General features: G+C 39.7%; 1 protein-coding gene across 17 annotated transcripts in view; it reads left to right on the forward strand.

Annotated features, from left to right (window-relative positions):
- Positions 1–21,387, forward strand: part of itpr1b (inositol 1,4,5-trisphosphate receptor, type 1b) — a 135,008-nt gene that overhangs the window by 63,134 nt on the left and 50,487 nt on the right. For 11 of the 17 annotated variants that reach the window (XM_061831424.1, XM_061831426.1, XM_061831427.1 and 8 more), the window contains 4 exons: positions 12,819–12,854; positions 13,590–13,637; positions 14,483–14,612; positions 15,968–16,152. The exons of 1 other annotated variant lie outside the window; for it this stretch is intronic. In XM_061831424.1, coding sequence (XP_061687408.1) covers positions 12,819–12,854; positions 13,590–13,637; positions 14,483–14,612; positions 15,968–16,152 — 399 coding nt within the window. The remainder of the gene's footprint in view (positions 1–12,818; positions 12,855–13,589; positions 13,638–14,482; positions 14,613–15,967; positions 16,153–21,387) is intronic. 5 more of the 17 variants (XM_061831433.1, XM_061831436.1, XM_061831437.1 and 2 more) reach the window with 2 other exon arrangements.

Raw genomic sequence — 21,387 nt, forward strand, 5'->3', positions numbered from 1 at the left:
ATCATGATGCATAAACTATTTAATTCTTCACTTATATTAAACACCCAAAGTGAAGATTGTCATTATAACACAACTCCACTTAAAGTATATTCAATTTTGTACATTCATTTGGCACTTTCATTAGCCTATATCATTTGATATATGGTTCTCACCTCAGGTGCTGTTCCTGTTTTTCTTGTTTTACAATGAAATTAAGAAAAGCGCTCTAGAAAATAAAGTTTAATCAAAGTAATAACAGCTAATCATAGATGTAGATTTAGGTGAACACCAAATGAAGGGAGATATTATCACTGTTCTTATCATAAGTGTTCAAAACCTAACTGAAGATTTTTTTTTTTCATTGTAATCTCATGTTTTATTTCATCCTGTTGTGGTACCTACTTTATGATGTTGCTGCAAGTGTAAACGTGCATTGTCAAACTTGACGACTAAGATCTCTAACGCTCAGATTACCAAAGGTTATTGGTGACACTAAATACCGATTGGCTAAAACAAAAACAAAACCAATTCATGTCAAAATGCCACATCTGCAACACCATTTGCATTGGCGTAAAGAAAACTATTTGAACCACTGGTTACATTGGGTGGGAAAAAAAATGTTCAGAGTATTGTAGGACTCAAATAATTTTTCCTTTAATACATTTGCAGTGTGTCAGATCTTAGTTTCCCCAGGCTCCCCTGCACCAAAGGTACCAATGGAGACCTGGCTAGCTCTCCATTTTAAGGGTTAAGACTCCCCATGACACAATGGACAATAAAAGAAGCTTGCTTAAGCGGGATTTGCCTATATTCTAACAGCCACCTATTAATCGTCACCCTTGCTTAATTTAGTCAGCACCTCAACAGAGTAACCTTAGCAGATGTTGGGTACAGATCTAACCATGCTTCTTTTTTTGCACTTGTTACTGAACTAGGTCAGTCTTTTTCTGACGAACGGTAGTTTCTCAATGTTCAAAATAGTTTCTCAACAATAGGAGTAAAATTATTTGTAGGCTATGTACTGTGTTTAAAATGATGAAAATGAGCAAATAAACAGTAGTGCAAGTCATCCAGTTCTATACAGTAATGAATATATCAAAATATATGTTAAGAAATTGTACTCAAGAGCACCATAACCAACTTCCTGAAAAATGCATTTTAACCCCACCCTTAAATGGCAGTTTCAGTCAGTCAGTATCTCTCCAAAAAGTATTTCCCAATTCTGAATTCCGCATATTGCTAAAGCTTTTACATTTTTTCCTGCCCTGTACTTACTACAAGGGGCTTGATTTACAAAGATATCAAAAAGTGGGTGCAAAATTACATGTTCACTCTAGAATAGCCGCATTTCCTGTTAGTGGGCATGTTGTGGGTGATCTATTAAGAATGCAATCCTTTACTAAAATTTCAAATAGCGGTCTCACAGTTTTGTGTTTCTAAACATTGACAACAATGATGAGACAGTCAGACAAACTACTTTCCACAGATCAGCAAGGATGAGCGCCCTTTCTCCTTTAACTTCCACAACTTGACAACACCCCTCCTGGAAGCTGTCACCTTATCGTAGTGAAAGGGGTTTGTGTGTCCTACTGATACTAGGAGCTAAATTGCCTGGGCTTCACGCCGCTGGTAGGGTAACCCACGGCAAACAGGTCCGAGATGAGGTTGAGATGTTGGGACTAGACGTTGTCGGATTCACCTCCACACACCTCTTGAAAGGAGTTGGACTCTCTTCCAATTTGAGCAGGTGTCATAGAGGAGATCCTTCCCCAAGAGGAGGAATTGAAGTATCTTGGGGGTCTTGTTCATGAGTGAGGGACGAATGGAACATGAGATCGACAGGCGGATCGGTGCAGCATCTGCAGTGATGCGGACTTTGTATCACTCTGTTGTGGTAAAGAAGGAGCGAAGCCGAAAGAGGAAATTCTCAATTTACCGGTTAATCCTACCCATACCTATGGTCATGAGCTATGGGTCATGACTGAAAGAACAGAACCTCTGCAGGGTGTTTGCGCCCTCCTGTAAAATAGGGTGAGAAGTTATGTTATCTGGGAGAGGCTCAGAGTAGTGCCACTGCTCCTCCACATGGAGAGGAACTGGATGAGGTGGCTGGGGCATCTTATTCAGATTCCCTGGTAAGGTGTTCCGGGCACGTCTCACAGGGAGGAGACCCGGGGGACGGCGCAGGACACCCTGTAGAGACTACATCTCTCGTCCAAGCTGGGAATGCCTCAGCATCCCCCCGGAAGAGCTGAATGAAGTGGCTGGAGTGAGGGAATTCTGGGTGTCCCTACTAAAGCGACTGCCCCCGCAACCTGACCTTGGATAAGCGATAGAAAATGAATGGATGGATGGATAGATGAAGTTGTTGCTCTTCCTGTCAGACATTTTGTAAATTAACCCATTGTTACCTGTCCATCACAAGCAGAGAGCTGTGATTACATTTCTTGATTTGGAAGGGAAGCCACCACTAAATGTTGCAAAAGGTGTATAGAGGTTGTGCGCCTATGTCATAAAATCATGTGATCTTTATGTACGCCGCCATATTGAAGATCTAGCAAAGCATTCTTCAATGCTAAGTCGGTTGGAGACTTATAGCACGACGCCCAGTGTTTTGTCCATGACTGTTAAAGGTGATAATAAACAAAGGTAACTGAAAAAAATAGAGACACCTGGCATAGAGGACCCATTTTTAATGCTGAAGTCATTGTTTTCATTTTGTTGTCTTGTTATATTGTATCACAATTAGACGAGGCGTATTTCAAGGCAATTGGATGGACAATGTATGCCCATCCTGCATAATCTGGGTCATTCAGATCCTGGGTTTAGAACTTGCTCCAGAACAGGCTAAATCTGCTCTGCGAGAGGCCTACACTTGTTGTGGCTCTGCGCTAAAATGACCCAGATGGATGCAAATCCAGAGTTGAAAGGAGTTTGTCAACGGCGATCTGATTCCTTCTTGCCACTGATTTCAAGTCTGCTCTTAGATGATCCAGAACCTCAAACGTGGAAAAATTCTGCCTGCTGACTTTTAAACTGTTTGCACAATGCTGGCATTGTGCATTGCATGTCACTTCGTACCTGACTTTCGGATGATATATTGAAAGACACAAAATTAGCCATCACAATCTGTCTCAGGTTTAATAAATCACATTGCACGTGCTTAATTCATCTATTTGCATATAATTGTCCAGAACACTTACCAAATCCAATCGCTGTTATGCCTTTTTTGTCGACCAACTTCGCATATATTTGAATTAGCAATCAAGGGTGTGCCAGTTTTGCACACGCAAATCAGGTCCATGGTTTCTTAACAGCATTTACTAACTTTGCATGTTGTGTGTGTGTGTGTGTGTGTGTGTGTGTGTGTGTGTGTGAGAGAGAGAGAGAGAGAGAGAGAGAGAGAGAGAGAGAGAGAGACTCAGCTTAACACACTAATTGAGCTGTACTAATTTTCCCCTTATATTTTTTTTTCTTCCAGCTGATTGCCGTTGATGATGAAATGGATGTGGCTGAGGTTGAATCAATTTTATTTTAACTAATGCACGTATCACTCCCACTCCTACTAACAATGTAAACATGCTTACAAGCTTCTTATTTGTGAGCTTTGCCCACAGCTTAGTTCATTCCATCCAGGCTGAACCACTTAAAATCCTCCAGGCACCTACAGTACATGGTGCATCACATATATTCAAATTGACAGGTTAAATTCAAATTCAATATATACCTGCACATTTGAATAATGTGGCAAAGTAAAATAACAATTCATAAAACTGCTGCCTTGCGCTCATAATTTGGATGGTAAAATGTGTGAGTTCCGTAATATCAATCACACAGTTTTGTACAATGCATTCAAAGATATCAAAGCAAGGAATTCAGAATTGCTGTGATGTTGCCCCGCACATTGTATGTACCTGGTGTATTTAGTCAGTACTAGCTCCTTTTAATTGTCATTTTAAAAAGTACCATATATTGCAAGTGTGTATACTTGGTGATACGCAATATGCTTGAGTCTATTGTTCCGCTATATGGTTAGGTGCACTTTTTCAGTGTGGAAATATTACTTAGTCTGTACTTGCTCTTGACCAGCTGTGTAATTTGCACATTAAAAGGAAAAAAGTTTATTGTAATAGGGTGAGGAAAGACGACCGCACGGTGGAGGTTGTTGTTCTATTTGATAAGAACAATAAAAATTCCCTGTAGAAAATAGAGCTTTGTATTTCATACATTGTAGTACATTGTAGTCAAAAAATTTAAGTTTTGGAGTGGCTCACACAAATCTCAGACTTGAATCAGACTGAAATAAGGTGGCATTATCTTAAAAATGTTTTCCATGCTTGAAAACCTGTTATTTCTGCTGTATTCATACCAATCTACAAGGAATAATGACCCAAAGTATCTCCACAGAGATTTTGAAAGACTCATTGCTGCTGAGGATGGCCCAAGTATTTTCTAGGTTTAGGGGACCCACTTATTCACACAGTGCCAGATAAAACTTTTTTTTTTACAAGTTTTTTTTACCTTTATTGAACCATTTTAAAACAAAATTTTAAGTTCACATGTGTTATATCTGTCTATTTACTTTTTTAAATGACCATAATCAAAATAGTGAAACTGCAAAAATATACATATAATTTGTCACAGCACTATATGTACTGTATTCCGAATTTTAGTTTTCTGGTAACTTTTTATCTACAAGTAACTTCTTCATGACTTTGTTTTGGTTTCATGACTTGTGAGTATATTTAGCAGCGGATTCTCCATATCACAGAATCAAAGTACAGCATCCAGACAGTGTAGGTTGTCGGGCATGTCACATTGCAAAATATTGTGTGATTATGACCCACGTCCATAAGGAAGTGAATCGAAGCCTGTTCCGCTTTTGTTGTTGTGAGTAGCTATCACAGGGATGCTGGGTGTGCCTGCACACTATCTCCTTTGTCATCACTGACTAATGTCAGAGTGGAACCACGCATTCAGCAGGCATTTGTTTTTAGTTATTTCTTTTTGGTATCAGTTTCTGCCACTTAACTAGAGGATCTGTTGACAGTTTTTGTTAACATTTGGATGTTTTAAACAAATACTTTGGAATTAATTCACCAACTAACAAGCATGCATGTAGTCATGCATGCCAAGCCAATTTTAAGAATATTGTGAATGTAAGGGTTGTCATCATTATTGGCATTTAGGGAAATGAGTCGGGTCTTCCACGTTTTCTACGATGCTATATACAGTACAGCCTGTTTGTGTGTGTTTTTTTAATTAATTAGTTTGACAATATTATATATAAAATATGCCTGTTGACACTATAATTTCAGTGTAGAAATCCCAGCCTCCCTTAAGGCAATTTACTATAACAAGTACTGGACTTTGACTGGCTAGATCAGGGGTCGGCAACGTTTCCCACTCAAAGAGCCATTTCAACCCAGTTTCCACGGAAAAGACAACATTGGGAGCCACAATCACTTTTTGACCTTTAAATGAAGATGTTAGCCTAAATAGGCACGGTGGCGCAGCTGTAGAACATTTGCCTCACAGTTCTGAGGACCAGGGTTCAAATCTGTATTATGAGCATAAGAGTCCAGGTGGCCGGAGTAACGTAGACTTAGGGGGAGAAGTATGTGTAACCGAGAAGTGTGTTATTGTTGGAGAGTTCAGTGTGCTGCTGGAGTGTTAGTAAGTCTGTTTCTTTTTCTTTCGGATTGTCCAGTTAGGGGTCGCCACAGAGTGTCATCTTTTTCCATCTAAGCCTATCTCGTGCATCTTCTTCTCTAACACCCACTGTCCTCATGTCCTCCCACACAACATCCATCAACCTTTTCTTTGGTCTTCCTCTCACTCTTTTGCCTGGCAGCTCCATCCTTAGCACCCTTCTACCAATATACTCACTCTCTCGCCTCTGAACATGTCCAATCCATCTAAGTCTGCTCTCTCTAACCTTGTCTCCAAAACATCCAACTTTGGCTTTCCTTCTAATGAGCTCATATCTAATCCTATCCAACCTGTTCACTCCAAGTGAAAACCTCAGCATCTTCATTTCTTCTAGCTCCAGTTCTGCTTCCTGTTGTCTCTTCAGTGCCACCGTCTCTAATCCGTACATCATGGTCAGTCTCACCACTGTTTTATAAACTTTGCCCTTCATCCTAGCAGAGACTCTTCTGTCACATAGATCACCAGACGACACCTTCCGCCAACTGTTCCACCCCGTTTGGACTCGTTTCTTCACTTCCTTACCACACTCTCCCTTGGTCTTTTATTTTCATTTCAGTCACAGATAAGAGCAGTGATACCAGTGCACACGTTAACGCTGCATTTATCAGTGTGTCATACAACTTTTGACCAACACACCACCACAACACATCGCTGCATAGGAGCAGTGGGGCAGTTTGCAGATGGATATCATGACACCATGTTTTGTTGAGACTTCCCATCTTAAAATCTGTCCCTGTAAAGCTAACACAGGAGAAATTAGCCAATGCAACATTAGTAGAAAATATCAGTTTATCGTTTACTGCCTTAGTTGTTGGATAAACACATTTCTGACAAATGGTGTTAGGAGTTGTTTTAGTCATTACCTCCAGGGTACATTGTGTTGGGATTTCTGTTGGAATGACACGCATTAGTGGCCTAGGGCCCATGCATGTGATTAACCTTGCCTCCTGCCCGTTGACAGCTGGGATAGGCTCCAGCCCTCCCCGCGACCCTTGTGATGATAAGTGGCTAAGAAAATGGATGGAGGGATGAATGGATGTGTAGCTTGAGGAAACTGACCACGTTTTGGATGCACATTCCCTTGTGGATTATGTCGCACAAGAAAAAAGTTTTTTGCATACAAGTTAAATCCATGGATCATGTAATGCCTTTGTACCAGGGCTACCATTCCCCCTGTTGAGACCTGAGACTTCCCATGGCTCAAGATTGCCGCCCACTTAAAAAATGTTTTTGGTAGAATTTTTTTTTTTTTTTTTTTTTGTATCTGTGCTGACATAAATTCCATTTTGTAATGTAGTACCTTATTTTTTCCACATTTTTAGTTCTGCTGGTAAGCTTTGTTGTTGCATTTTGTTTAACACATCATCTCATAGTATGTCGTCATTTGTTACATGGTCAGCTAATCCCATAAAGGTTTTGGCTGCAGCTTCTTTTGCTGTTTTATCTGTAAATCCATTTCCTAATGATTCTTTGTCTGTATTTGATGTGTGTACTGGACATTTACATATGGCTATTTCTTTTGGTAATTGAAATGCTGTGAGCAAATTTTATAGTAGCTCTGCATGTGTCGCTGTGTTCCCTGTAGTTGTCGCTATTCCTCTATTTTTCCAGTATTGTCTGTGTAGATTGTGATACCACCATGTATACAGCAGCATCTGGTCTCAAATTGTTTAAGACTGTCCAATAAGATCTTGTCTGTACAGTTCAGTCGTCCCAATCCAAATCTGGTTCTTTTTCTGTCCAATCAGGAACATTTCGTACTACCAAAACAAATTGTCCCAAACTCTTCCACTCCCGTTGTAATGTCGTGTGTGGTGGTGTCCATTCCTTGTGTAGTGCATTTTGTTTGTCAGTCAGTCTTGTTCCTGCCACCACGACTGATGTACCATCTGAGTACAGATTATCAATCATGATTTTGTCTGGTGTGGGCTGTTATAGGTTTACAGTATCTTACACTACATAGTCACATGCAATGAGTCACTTCCTACGTCATTTTGTGGTTGTTCAATCATGTCTCGAGCCGATTGCAGCAAGGTTTGTTTGGAATATCTAAGGTGTAATATTAGAGTGCTGGATTCTTATTTTGTAAGATATTTAACTGTCTTCCCAGTAATTCCATTTTTTATTTTTACTTCTATATTTCCTGTCAGAGAGGGAATTAAGACCAGTCCTAGTTTCAGCAACCCATCTCTTCCCAACAAACGTATGGGACAAATTAAAAAGTTCCATTTTGGGAGCATTAGTTGTGACATTTTTGATGGGGAGATGGCTGCTGTCTTCCTCATCTGCGGCCACAATTATTAAATGTTTCGCATAAAGCTCCATAAATTTATCCTTTCTCTTTCAGAAAGGTGTCAATTTTCTTTTTCTTATTTTGTAGCACTCTTTCTGCATGTAGTGTTTGGTTAACGTATTATTACAGACTGCCAGTCGGTTTGTCAACCCAATGTTTTTCAATCAATTTATAGGATTATTTGAATTCACATGAAGAGCATTTTTTAATTTCCCTTGATACACACTCCCTGGAGTGTGATCTTCAGGAATGCCACTGTTTGCTTTAAAACATGCAGTCATTCCAATTCTATATTCTTCAAATGGTTCATTGTTGTTTTATTTTGCTCTTCCAATGGCAGAAAAAAATTGCTTTTTTTCTAAATCTAGCAGAAATGCGCGATATTAACCCTTGAACTCCCTGCTGCTGTGAGAAAGTACTTTGCTGTCATCCAAATTTGTTGTACTTCCACACCATTTAAGTGGTAAGATTTTCTCAAGTCTTCCATTCCCTGGAATAATTATGTTACATCAACTTTATGAGATGTGATACTTTAATGGCCATTTTCACATCATCTTGAGTCCAGTTGTTTTTTTTTTTTTTTTTTTTTTTGTGTGTGTTTCTCTATTATTTTATCCTGCAGGTTAACTATATATATTTTTTGTGTGTATGTTGAGCTGGCTAGCAAAGTCATATCCATTATCCACAAATTTAAATTTTATTTTAGTAGGACATTTGCTTTCTACAAACTTCTAGTCCTTACACATCATTATTATTTTATTTTTTTTCAGATGTTCTGTTTCAACTATTTTGATATTTATCAACTATTTTGCTATTTGTTTTTCCCCTGTTGGAGTCAGTGGTTCACCTAGGGTGACTATACTGACCCTGAACAGGGTGACAATTACGTTCCGTTTGAGGTAATTCTCAAGCTTCAACCACAAGTGGCAGAGAATTCTTACCTCTGCATCCTCAAAACATTTGTCACTCAATTTCCTGTTCAAATGAGGTAGCGAACCTCCACTCATACTTTTACACATGCACACGTTTCGCGGAGCTCACATACAGGACACACCTTGCCCTTTTCTCAGTTTTATAGACTAATTAGTCTACTCGATAGGGACTAGTATTCTCGAGGTTTGGTTCTGCCGCAGTCACCCAGACGCGCATTCACTCATTCCACATGAGTGTGGGACTTTCCTACTCACCAGAGATGCCTTTACTTCCTTCGGCTTCTCGTCAACCCTCAGCCTCCAGATGCAAAGTCAAGGCCCAGTCCCGGAAAGGGTCTCAAGTGCCGTGGCCACGGTCTTTGCCTAGACGTCAACTCAGCCCCTGGAAACCTCAGGTATCTTGAGATCCGGCTCGAAGGACCAAGTAAATGTCAGGTTCACCAATCAGACATTCATTAAACAGGACAAAAAAGGAAGCAAAGACACCAGTTCAAGTCTCGCAAGGAGAGAGGAGAGGAACTGTCTCGTACAATTCACCACTGCACTCTCTGCTTATCCTCTCCTCGGCACATCTATTTATTTAGTTTTAAGACGCCCCTTATTTACATGGAGGTTACAAAAAGGAGACGACAAGCAAAACAGTTTGAAACAAGGTGTACATGTTTGTTCATGTGCGTGTACATGTGTGGAAGATTCCTGAAAACATGTGTGGTCATCATTTCTTTTACAGGCAGCAGTTCTAACAGTTCTGATGATTAGATGTTTTTGTTCTTGCTATCTCCTGCTAGGATGCTGCCACGTTATCTAGAGCAAAGCAAAGCATTTCTTTATTAGAAGCAGATGTATGATAATTATGATCACAATTATTCCTACAGTGATGCTCACTGTTTTTTGGGCTATCCAAGGCCCAATAACTATTTCATTTCTTGAGAAAGGAAGCCCTGTGAAGAGTACCAACTACTGTGAACTGCTGAGGCAAGTCAAGAAAGACATTAACAAATGCAGGGGTCATCTGCCAGAAGAAGTCATCTTGCATCATGAGAACGCAAAGCCTCCACAGCAGCCCAAATGGTACTGACCATCAACGAGCTGGGCTGGGAACTGCTCCCTGATCCCCCTTACTGCCCAGATCTTGCCCTTTCAGACATTCACTTGTTTAGTCCCTTGAAAGTGTTCATGAGAGGCATGAAGTTTGAAAGAGACAATGAAGTCAAAAGTGTTGTGAGCGACTGGCTGAGACATCAGTCCAAAGATTTTTACACTCATGGAATATAGAAGCTTGTGCACAGATGGGAAAAATGTGTGACCGTGCTGGGAGATGAGGGAGCAAAAAAAGTAACCTTCTATCCGCATTAGAAGTCCTTATACTGAAAAATTCACCTCATTTATTGAATGACCCTTGTACAGCTACAAACACGACTAAAATACTTTGTTCAGATATTGTGCAGTTTTGGTGTTGCTGGGCTTTCCTCTCAAGTGGTGTCAAATGTCTCTGAAGAAGGCCGAAATTGTAAAAGATTTGAAGAAAGAAGTTAATCATAAATAAAATAAATAAATAAATAAAAAGAAGACCTGATACACATTTTTGAGACAAATAACCTACACTCCAATTGGACACCCAACGTTTCTTTTCTCAAGCCATATAGAGCAGTAGAATAAGGATGAAAGAGCCGCATGTGGCTCCGGAGCTGCGGGTTGCCAACCCCTGGGCTAGCTTGATCAAGAATCATGTGTGTAATTGCTTATTTTAGCCATTTTAATTGAGACACACACTAGCCTTTTTGTCTCTCTGTGACACACCACAATGCCCCCTTCCTACTTTCTTCATGATCTAATTCCTCTTGAAATAGAAAGTTGATCAAACGCCAGTGAAGGTAAAACAACACGTGAACATGCTGGCACTCTCGTAATCAAGCCCGATTATATCATTCACTTCATGTGCTCATGCTTCCCTCACATGCACATGTTTCATTCTGAGTCTCCTTGCTGTTCAATGCGTCAGGGTGAAATAATGTGTCCCCCCTCCCCCCCAAAAAAAGTATGTTGCTTTTACATATCTTGTATAAATAATGTGTTTAAAGTAATACAAAGTATTGTTCTGAGTCACACATATTTTGTCTATCTGTAAAGATGACCTTTCATTCTTGTCCGTCCACATTCTAGTTTGTGTTATGAAAATTAACTTTTTACTCTGTCATGCGTATTTTCTCTATCTACGCGTTTACTTTGACGTCACTTCTGTTTTAAGCAAACAACGTCAGACAGATTCCACTTGTCCTCATTTGTCCTGCTTGACTGCCAGAGAGGGTGAAGTCAGGAGACTCCCAACCCCACCCCCACCCATTCGGTAGGAGGTGGTCCAGATTCTTAAGCATCGAGGGGTACTGTCTCAGTTTTCTTAACGTAACACTGCACGATTCTTGGGCTTGGGCCAGCATCAGGAAGCTGTTGCATAAGAGCCAACACCCACGCACCCCCCCCCCCTCCCTTTTTGTCTTTCCTGGAATATAAAGTTTTTACTAATGTGGCAACTGGCAGTAAAAGAGTAGATGACATGTTCACAATCAATGACAAGTCTAAAAATCTGCAGACGAACATTGACCTCTTCTAAGATATATATATATATATATATGTGTGTATGTATATTTAAAAAAAAAGACCTAAAACATTTTACACCTTTAATTTGACCTACATGACTCTAATTAACCCCAGATGTAGTTCATCTTTTCTTTTTCCGGGATTTCTCTTGTTTCTCATCTTACACAAGCATCAAAGGGAGTTCGTTGTTCAAATGTAACACTAAGGAGAAGGTTAAAGAATTTCCAGGGCTTTAAATACAAAAATATGGCACACCGTGAAGACAATCATTATCATCATTGTTTACAGTATGTTTAAATATTTTAAATGTGATTTTGTACATACAAATGTTCTTCACAGAGAACCATGGAGTACTAAATATGTCACATTGCAGCTTTGCAGCTATTAGTCTTACCTCATAGTGTTGTGCTGCTGCTTCAACTGAATTATTCAAAAGTCATTCATCCTCCAGTACTCTAGATCAGCGGTCCCCAGCCTTTCTTGCACCACAGACCAGTTTCATGTCAAGGCAAATTTTGACAGATCGACATAGAAAGAAATCCATATTGTAAATAGGCCAGCACGTCAGATGACTGGTTAGCACACATGCCTCACATTTCTGAGGACCGGGTTCGAATCTGGCCTTCCCTCTGTGGAGCCTGCATGTTCTCCTTGTGCACATTTTTTCCCGGTGCTCTGGTTTCCTCCCACATCCTCAAAACGTGCATAGTAGGTGGATTGAAGACTCTAAATTGACCGTAGGTTTGAATTGGTGGATCGATGGAATGAAGGAATGAATGTATGTATAAACAGTTCAACTCATCATTAGACTGAAGGGTAGCCCTGACCTAGATTCTCTTCAACAAACTCTTCCCATCTTGGGTTAATCTTTTTTTTTCTTTTCTTTACAAAAGATCCAAGGGCTTGCTTGTGTTTTCAGAGCAGATGATTGGGATACATGGCCTAGTCTCATTATGACCAAATGGGTCCATGGGCCAGTAGTTGGGGACCCCTGCCCTAGATGTCCCATAATACAGAACGACACACATTGCAATCCCATTCCCAAATATATATATATATATTATATATATATATATATATATATATTTTTTTTTTTTTTTTTTTATGGCTGTCTTACTGGCATGTGTATACATACTATGTGTTGCGTGAATTCCTTGTATGAATACTTGAAGCTTAGTGACGAAAGCAATGTTTTTCCACATATTTAAATTGTTGCCAAAAGGGATAAGTGACTTGCCATGTTGTATCATCACTAACTGACCATCTGCAAACTTTGACTAACATCATCCTTTTATTCCCATCAGCTGGCCCCTCCACCTGAACCAGAAGTCCCTGCTGAGGTGTGTTTATGACCTATACTGGCCTGGTGCCTTCAATGGGTTGCAACTGTTGATCTGCCATCATAATATACCAATTCCACTCCCCTGTTCTCCTTTTATCTAGAATAGCATTTCTCCTGCTTCATATCAGACCTTAGATGAATTCTCTTTGTTTTCCATACATTTTAAATTCGTTCTGCTCTTTAAATTCAATGTGCTGGGTTTGTGTCGGTGAGCTTTGTATTATGAAGAAATACTTGAGGGTTTTTTTGTTTCATAAAGATATTCAATGTATATTGCACTAGCTTATTTCCTTCTCATTGCAGTGATTTGTGTCTCTCTCACTGGTAGCTACACATAAAATTGACAGAATAAACGAGAACTTTGGCAAAAGAGATTTCAACCTTGGAGTCACATCATGCTAGAATGTTCAGTTATTGACAAAGGCAGTTACTTTGTTGGTCAAGGGTGGTTAAATCTGTTTTCTTAATTTAGAGTGAGAATATAGTGTACAGTAGTTGTTATGTTTAACTTGTAAATAAGCAATTTAGTGATTTCTTAAACATTGTTGGTGTTTTAAAATGAATATGTATACGGAGTATATCAGTCACCCTGCATGACATCAACTTACCCCTTCATGATGTAATTTGCACTTAATGCACAGCATGCATGTAAAACTAATATGCACTCTACTAACAAATTCTAACCCTTTCACTCTTTTGACTGCTTTCTGCCAACGCAACTAACCCTTTAAAGGACCTTGACCCCAACCAGCCTCAAAAGCAACAGGAGGATCAGAGGAGGGTAGGTATACTTGGTTTGGTGCAGTTTCCGGCCTCCATCGAATTCACGGCTGAGAAATTACTCACTTTGTGGCCCCTGACTCACACAGCTTCCACAGCATGGCGCTCACTCACCTTCCCGCACCACATTTGTGAAATAACAATATTCAAGATTGGCTACTTTTGTAATGCACATTGACCTACTGCATTTATGGTGCCTCTCCTCTTAGAGGGACTGTGTAGAGTAGATGCTGCACTAATTTTCACCGAGACAACATCCCTATTCCTTTCAAAATACATTCGTGTGGTGATCGCTGAATGTCACTGACTGAGGTCAGAAGACATAATTCTATAAGAATGTAGTTTTGATTTGACAATGTTTGTGTAAACGGAGCCATCTATAAGCTCATGGGTGTGTATATTTTTTCACATTGATTTTCATGGAAAAGTGCTTTATTGGCTCACAGGTGAGCATCTGGTTTGAGCGTTGGCCTCACAATTTTAAGGACCAGGGTTTGACTCTGGTTTTCTCGCACATCCCAAAAATGAGCATTCATTGGATTGCCCTCAGGTGTGATTATGAGTGCGACACTCATGTGCCTTGCGAACTGGGAACCAGTTCAGGGTGCACCCCACTTCCAGGCCAAAGAAACCTGGGAGAGGCTCCGGCAAGGATTAGCGGCTCAGAAAATGAAGGGCTGGAAGTGTTTTATGATCAATTTAAAAAAATGCCCAAAATACTATTTAAAGGTACTATTTTCTGTCAATTATAGATAACTATAGAAAACTGACATGTAATGTGTGATGTAAATTATTTAAACAAAGAAAACTGGGGACAGAAATAGATAATGTATCTTTTCCTCATAGGGAGAAGCTTTGCGGCAGATCTTGGTCAACCGATACTATGGGAATGTAAAATCTGGACAGAGGCGAGATAGTCACACGCCATTTAGCAGTGGTCCACTTTCTACTGGTCCACACGGGAAACCTCTTACAGGTGGGTGTGTATATTCCAGTGCACTCCCGTTAAAACTACAAAATAAAGAACTAAACAATAATAATAATTTGTAGAATTTGATTTTTATTGATCTCTTGGGGCCACAAATCAAGATAAGATACATTTATTTACCGTTGTTACTGTGTTTTGTACGTATTTTTATCACCTCAATCTGCAATGCAACATTAAATCTTGTACATTTTTTTGCTAATTCCATTCTAGATTTAGAGCCACGACAGTTTGGTTAACGAAGCCATGACTAGAAGTCTCAATAACATAGTATGCTGACTCAACACTAGAGAAAAGAAGTTTCAGCAACAATACAGTATTTGTGTTATGGATCAGAAAATGTATGCTTTTTGGACAAACACCCCAAAAATAACTTTGTACTCCGTCAAGTACATTTAAATGTGGGAAAATCCTTGAATATAGTTGAATCATAGCGCCAAACCATACATTTGACGAGTATTTGTTATTTAGAAATGTCATGTTATTATAAAGTTGAACATTTTCTTTATTTCTTGTGATACAACAACGTGATCTGACAAATTATACTTTTTCATATTAACATACAAAAAGCCAAAAAACAGAATTGAAACATTTACAATACAACTGGTGATGGTGGTACAACCGTTTTTTTTCTGTACACTATATAAAATTATATTCTTCATTTTTCTCAGTGTGAAATCAAATCAGGATAAACCTTGCCTGTTTTAGGTCAATAAGGATGACTAAAATTATTTCTATTTGCTAAATATCAGTTTGTAAACCACTTTGCTCACACATGCCTTATCAGGTCTGGCCATACATTTTCAAAAGGATTGCGAACAGTTCTCCACAATAGCCTTGCCAAAACTTTGATGTTGTTTTCATTAAGCCACTTTGCAATCAGTTTGGCAGTATGCTCTGTGTCATTATCCTTTTGGAACAAGCATTTGGGCCAATGCTTTTACTACATCTTGATTGATACATTGATTTGACTTTGTATATTGTTCTGTCTGTCTCTAATAATGTTCATGGATATCTGGGCACAAACTGTTAAGCAGATAATCAAGCAAATAATAATAATGAGAGGTACGCTAATGATAGTAATTCATGTCATCCTCGATAGCTCTTGGCAAGTTACTTTTGAACGTTATCCACTTGTACTACTAATACTTATAAAGACTTCAAGTAATAATATTTTTAATGAGGAAGTGTGTAAAGATGTGGCAGCCAACAGAGTCCATTAGGCATGTAACTCCTGGGAGAATTCTAAACAAATCATGATTTTAACAGCATTTTACCCTATTTCACAATTAATGTGTATATCTCAAAAACGTTCAATGAATAATTATCTGTATTTGTGAATGTAGTTGTCAGTCCTGGGATCGGAGGGCGAGGCCAACTGAGTTTAGCTGATGTCCAGTGTCATCTGGATAAAGAGGGAGCTTCTGATCTAGTTATTGACCTCATCATGAATGCTACTAGCGATCGCATCTTTCAAGAAAGCATACTTCTAGCCATTGCCCTACTGGAGGGTGGAAACACGGTCATACAGGTAAGTAGAGGTTACAGGGTTCAAGAGAGTGTGCAGGATTGTGGGTGACAAGTACAATGAAGAAAATGAGTATTTGAACACCCTGCTATATTGCAATTTCTCCCACTTAGAAATCATGGAGGGGTCTGAAATTTTCATCATAGGTGCATGTCCACTGTGAGAGATATAATCTAAAAAGAAAAATCCAAAAATCACAATGTATGATTTTTCATGATTTATTTGTGTGATACATTTGCAAAGAAGTATTTGAACACCTGTAAATCAGCTAGAATTCTGACCCTCAAAGACCTGTTAGTCCGCCTTTAAAAGTCCACCTCCACTCCATGTATTATCCTGAATCAGATCCGCCTGTGTGAGGTCATTAGCTGCATAAAGACACCTGTCCACCCCATACAATCAGTAAGACTCAAACCTGTAACATGGCAAAGACCAAAGACACCAGAGACAAAATTGTACAACCCCACACAACAGGAAAGGGCTACGGAGAAATTGCCAAGCAGCTTGGTGAAAAAAGGTTCACTGTTGGAGCAATCATTAGAAAATGGAAGAAGCTTAAACATTACGGTCACTCTCAATCGGAGAGGAGCCCCATGCAAGATATCACCTCGTGGGGTCCCAATGATCATTAGAAAGGTGAGGAATCAGCCCAGGACTACACCACAGGACTTGGTCAATGACCTGAAAAGAGCTCGGACCACTGTTTCCAAGGTGACTGTTGGTAATACACCAAGACGTCATGGTTTGAAATCATGCACTGCACGGAAGGTTCCCCTGCTTAAACCAGCAGATGTCCAGGCCCGTTTTAAGTTTGTCAATGACTATTTGGATGATACAGAGGAGTCATGTGTTTTGTGGTCAGATGAGACCAAAATTGAACCTTTTGGTCATAATTCCACTTACAGTGTTTGGAGAAAGACAAATGATGAGTTCCATCCCAAGAATACCATCCTTATTGTGAAGCATGGGGTTGGAAGCATCATGCTTTGAGGGTGTTTTTCTGCACATGGGACAGAACGACTGCACTGTCTTAAGGAGAAGATGACCGCAGCCATGTATTGTAAGATTTTGGGGAACAACCTCTTTCCCTCAGTCAGAGCATTGAAGATGGGTCGTGGCTGGGTCTTTCAACATGACAATACCCGAAGCACACAGCTAGGAAAACCAAGGAGTGGCTCTGTAAGAGGCATATCAAGGTTCTGGGGTGGCCTAGGCAGTCTCCAGACTTAAACCGAAAAGAACATCTTTGGAGGGAGCTGAAACTCAGTGTTTCTCAGGAACATCCCAGAAACCTGTCTGATCTAGAGAAGATCTGTGTGGAGGAGTGGGGAAAAATCTCTCCTGCAATGTGTGCAAACCTAGTGAACAACTAAGGAAACGTTTGTCCTCTGTAATTGCAAACAAAGGCTACTGTACCAAATATTAGCATTGGTTTTCTGAGGTGTTCAAATACTTATTTGCAGCTGTATCACACATATAAATCATTAAAAAAATCATACATTGTGATTTCTGGATTTTTCTTTATAGATTATCTCTCTCACAATGGACATGCACCTACGATGAAAATTTTAGACACCTCCATGATTTCTAAGTGGGAGAACTTGCAACATAGCAGGGCGTTTAAATACTTATTTTCTTCACTGTATGAGTAAAGTAGTCAACGTTAGATAGAATACATACAAGTTTGTTGATTATGATTGATGAACATTGCGGGTTCAATTCAAAAAGCAGGTGACCTACAGTATGCTGAATTAGTATGTAATGCAGAACGTGCCAGTCATTATCCTACGCTAACACTTGATTGATCATGTGTTAGCGTAGGATAAAGACTGCGCTATACATTCAAAATTACAATAAATCTTCATCAGAAAATAACTTCTAGTGCCATGAAAATAAAACAATCAAATGGAAAACTAGTCCGGAGGTAACTGAGCTGTATGTCGCCAAGTGTCATATCCTTATACAGCTGCGAAAACTAGTTCATTGCATGCTGTTGCCAACTTCGAAATGTCGTTTGTTAGTATCGTGATAAACTGTGGACCCCTTTATAATGATCACTCTCTGACACAGATTGGACATGTCTTTACTTGAGGAAAGATCATTTAAAAAATTTTGTGGCAGTCAGAAAGTTCAACTGTGAGTCGAATGGGTACCAACCCCAGGAGGTTCCAGCAGCAATTTATACAGCTGTTGTGCACCATTATTTATCTTTGCTGGTTGTACGGAAAGTCACTTTGCACGGTCTATGTATTTGTGCTCTTTTGTGTTGCATGAACAGATATTACATAATATGCTATTCTTTGCACATTAGCATTACCTGACAAGGGCTGACTACCCGGAGAGTACACAAAGGCACTCACATGACCTGTTTTATATAATCTTCTGTCTGCCCCGGCGGATGATGCCAGAAGGTCTGGCCTCCTAACACTTCAACTGGACTCTTAAATGGGTCATGCTTTACCAGTGAAAAGATGGCAATAAAAAGGTACACTCTGTGTGTAGCCTCGGGAGAGAGCCGGGGTATTTCAGGAGCTCTGGTGCTACTTGAGAAATAGATACTCCCAATAGTTACTCTGAGCACAGACCAACTCCTTTGACTTGTTGACTGTGCAGTGAGGTCAGAGCACAAAGAGGTTCACTGTCCTCTAAAGCTCCCAGTAGCATGCATTTTGTCAGGGATACGAAGCTATTGTTCTGCATCTACGACATTCATAGTTTGAAATGCTGTTATTCAACCTATTACAATATTCTTTCTCGGGTTTAATAGAAAATGTTTTGTTTTAGCTTGCCTTCATGTTGCTTTTAGAAAACAATCTCAAACATAATCTGTTTATTTCCTCTCCCGAATGAGGATATCCATTATCTTGTTTCAACATGAAATATACTGCAGGTGGTACAGTCCACGTTTGGCACAGGGCACAAGTGAGCGTTGAAAGATCATGTCTGGTGTGGAATGAATTTACATCACATCCGCAGATGCATCACATTTCTGTCTTACATAACGACGGCTTGCCTTGCCCCTTTTCAGGACAGAGGGCTTCTTGTTGTTCAAAGCAGGATAAAAACATACCCACAGAGTTTGCCAAGGACGTTGTTTTATTTGCTTTTGGCTTCAACCATGACAACAAATCTTGAGTGAAGAAAGGGTCACAGGGTGCAGAACTCTGTGCTTTCCAAACGTGATGAAGTGGCATTCAGGTGCAATAATAATTAGAAAAAGAAATTGGGCTGCACTCAGTCAAACCTCTCTGATTTTGGGAGGTAGCATCTGCAACCTGACAAACATTATTAATTAATTCTTAATCATTCCAGTCTTGCAAATATTTTTCAGCTGACATTTTAAAATTTTGTATTTTATATAGTATCTGATCTCACAATGTCATGTATGTGTCGTTATGAAGCACAGTGGTGGTGTGGTACTCTTTAATCAATGGACACTTTAGAATTTGTGAAAAAGTTATCATTTTTGATTAACAACACTCAAATCTTGCCCAATTATATCTCTTAAAATAACAGAATGTAATAAATGCAGTCTATCTGAAAATAAGACAGCAGTGAAACCAGAAGTGCAACAATGGTAGAAATTCTGCAAATTCAATGTGGGATAAAACCCTTAAACCAATGATTTTTCCACTTCTCTGCGCACCCCACCAACACATGCCCATGGGCACACAGGCTTGACGATATACTTGGAGGGTAAAGGGATCAAAACAAACCAGGGAGAATGTGTGGTTGTACGTGTTATGTAAGGTAAGAAATATAGACGCTCTGATGCCCCATCTACACAACAGTCTTCATGAGCTCAGATCCTGTCACATGAGAAAACAGGTGCCACCCTCTTACTCAATAGCCTTTTTGTGACTCCCCCCAGTCTTCTTCGTATGATTTAGGACCTCCCACTTTCTCCCACCCACCACGGAGTTTAGGTTAAACAGTAACCTCGTGTAAAGATTTAAAAAGCCTTCTGTGAAGTGAGATTGTAGACCTTAGTGTTATGAACAAACCAGCTGTCTACAACTGCACAGTAGCCAAGGTAGTGTCCTCTGGAAAAAAAAAAAAACACTTAAATCTATCAAATGTTTAAGTCTCCTCAGTCCGTCCAGGTGCAATATTTCATTGAAACAAGCGCTTAACATTCTATTCGGTTGTGGATGCACTTTGAGGTCGCTTGTCGTGTCGCCAGTGCAGCTTCTTAACAAATATTAGAGTCATCCATTTTTCAAGAAGCGGATCTCTACAGTTACTTGTTGGGTCTTGGATCAGCAAACCACAGAAGCAAATCAATAGCTTGTGGCATAGGACATTTTATGTACATAACTACTTTGTAGCTTCTGTTGATGTTACAAGCTGAGATGTTGCAGTGGAGATGAGCATACAATTGACCCCTCCGTGGATATTGCGCAATCCGCGTCACTGACCAATCAGAGGCCAGAGATCTGCATAGACCAAAGCCCGTTTTTGCTCCCGCCATTTTCTCTGACAACATTGAATGGTCCAGTATAGGTTTAGTTAGCGTTTTATCGCGTATTTTGGTTATTTAACAAAAAATATGGTTAAGAGGTGTAGTCACAGACTTTGTAATAGTGACGACAGGTATCCTGAAAGGCTAGTTGGTGGAGTTCGATTCGTACCCTTTCCAAAACCAAAGACCCAGTACGAAAAATGCCTTTGATGGGTCAAACTTTGTGGAAGACCGCATCATCAACTAAATCCATCTAATATCAACCGGAACACATATGTTTGCACGAAGGTATGCCCTATATTTGATTTTCAATAGATGTCTCGAATAAATGAATTCTAAGTTCTTCGCTAGCATAACACTGCTGCGTGTGAACGATTGCCACACTTATTCTTTGTTGAGCGATATTTAGCGATGATCGGACTGCACAAATGTATTGATTTCTTGCTGGCTCGCGGCCAGAAGCTTAACCAGACGGTGTTTGCACGAAGATATGCCATAAATTTGATTTTTAATACACGTCTCGTATAAATGAATGAGACGTTCTCCGGTGGCATAACACTGCTACGTGTGAACGATTGCCACACTTATTCTTTGTTGAGCGATATTTAGCGATGATCGGACTGCACAAACGTATTGATTTCTTGCTGGCTCGCGGCCGAAGCTTAACCAGATTATGTTTGCACGAAAATATGCCCTAAATTTGATTTTTAATACACGTCTCGTATAAATGAATGAGACGTTCTCCGCTAGCATAACATTGCTACGTGTGAATGATT

Source organism: Syngnathoides biaculeatus, chromosome 10, assembly GCF_019802595.1.
Source record: "Syngnathoides biaculeatus isolate LvHL_M chromosome 10, ASM1980259v1, whole genome shotgun sequence".
In the NCBI taxonomy this organism is placed as follows: Eukaryota; Metazoa; Chordata; class Actinopteri; order Syngnathiformes; family Syngnathidae; genus Syngnathoides; species Syngnathoides biaculeatus.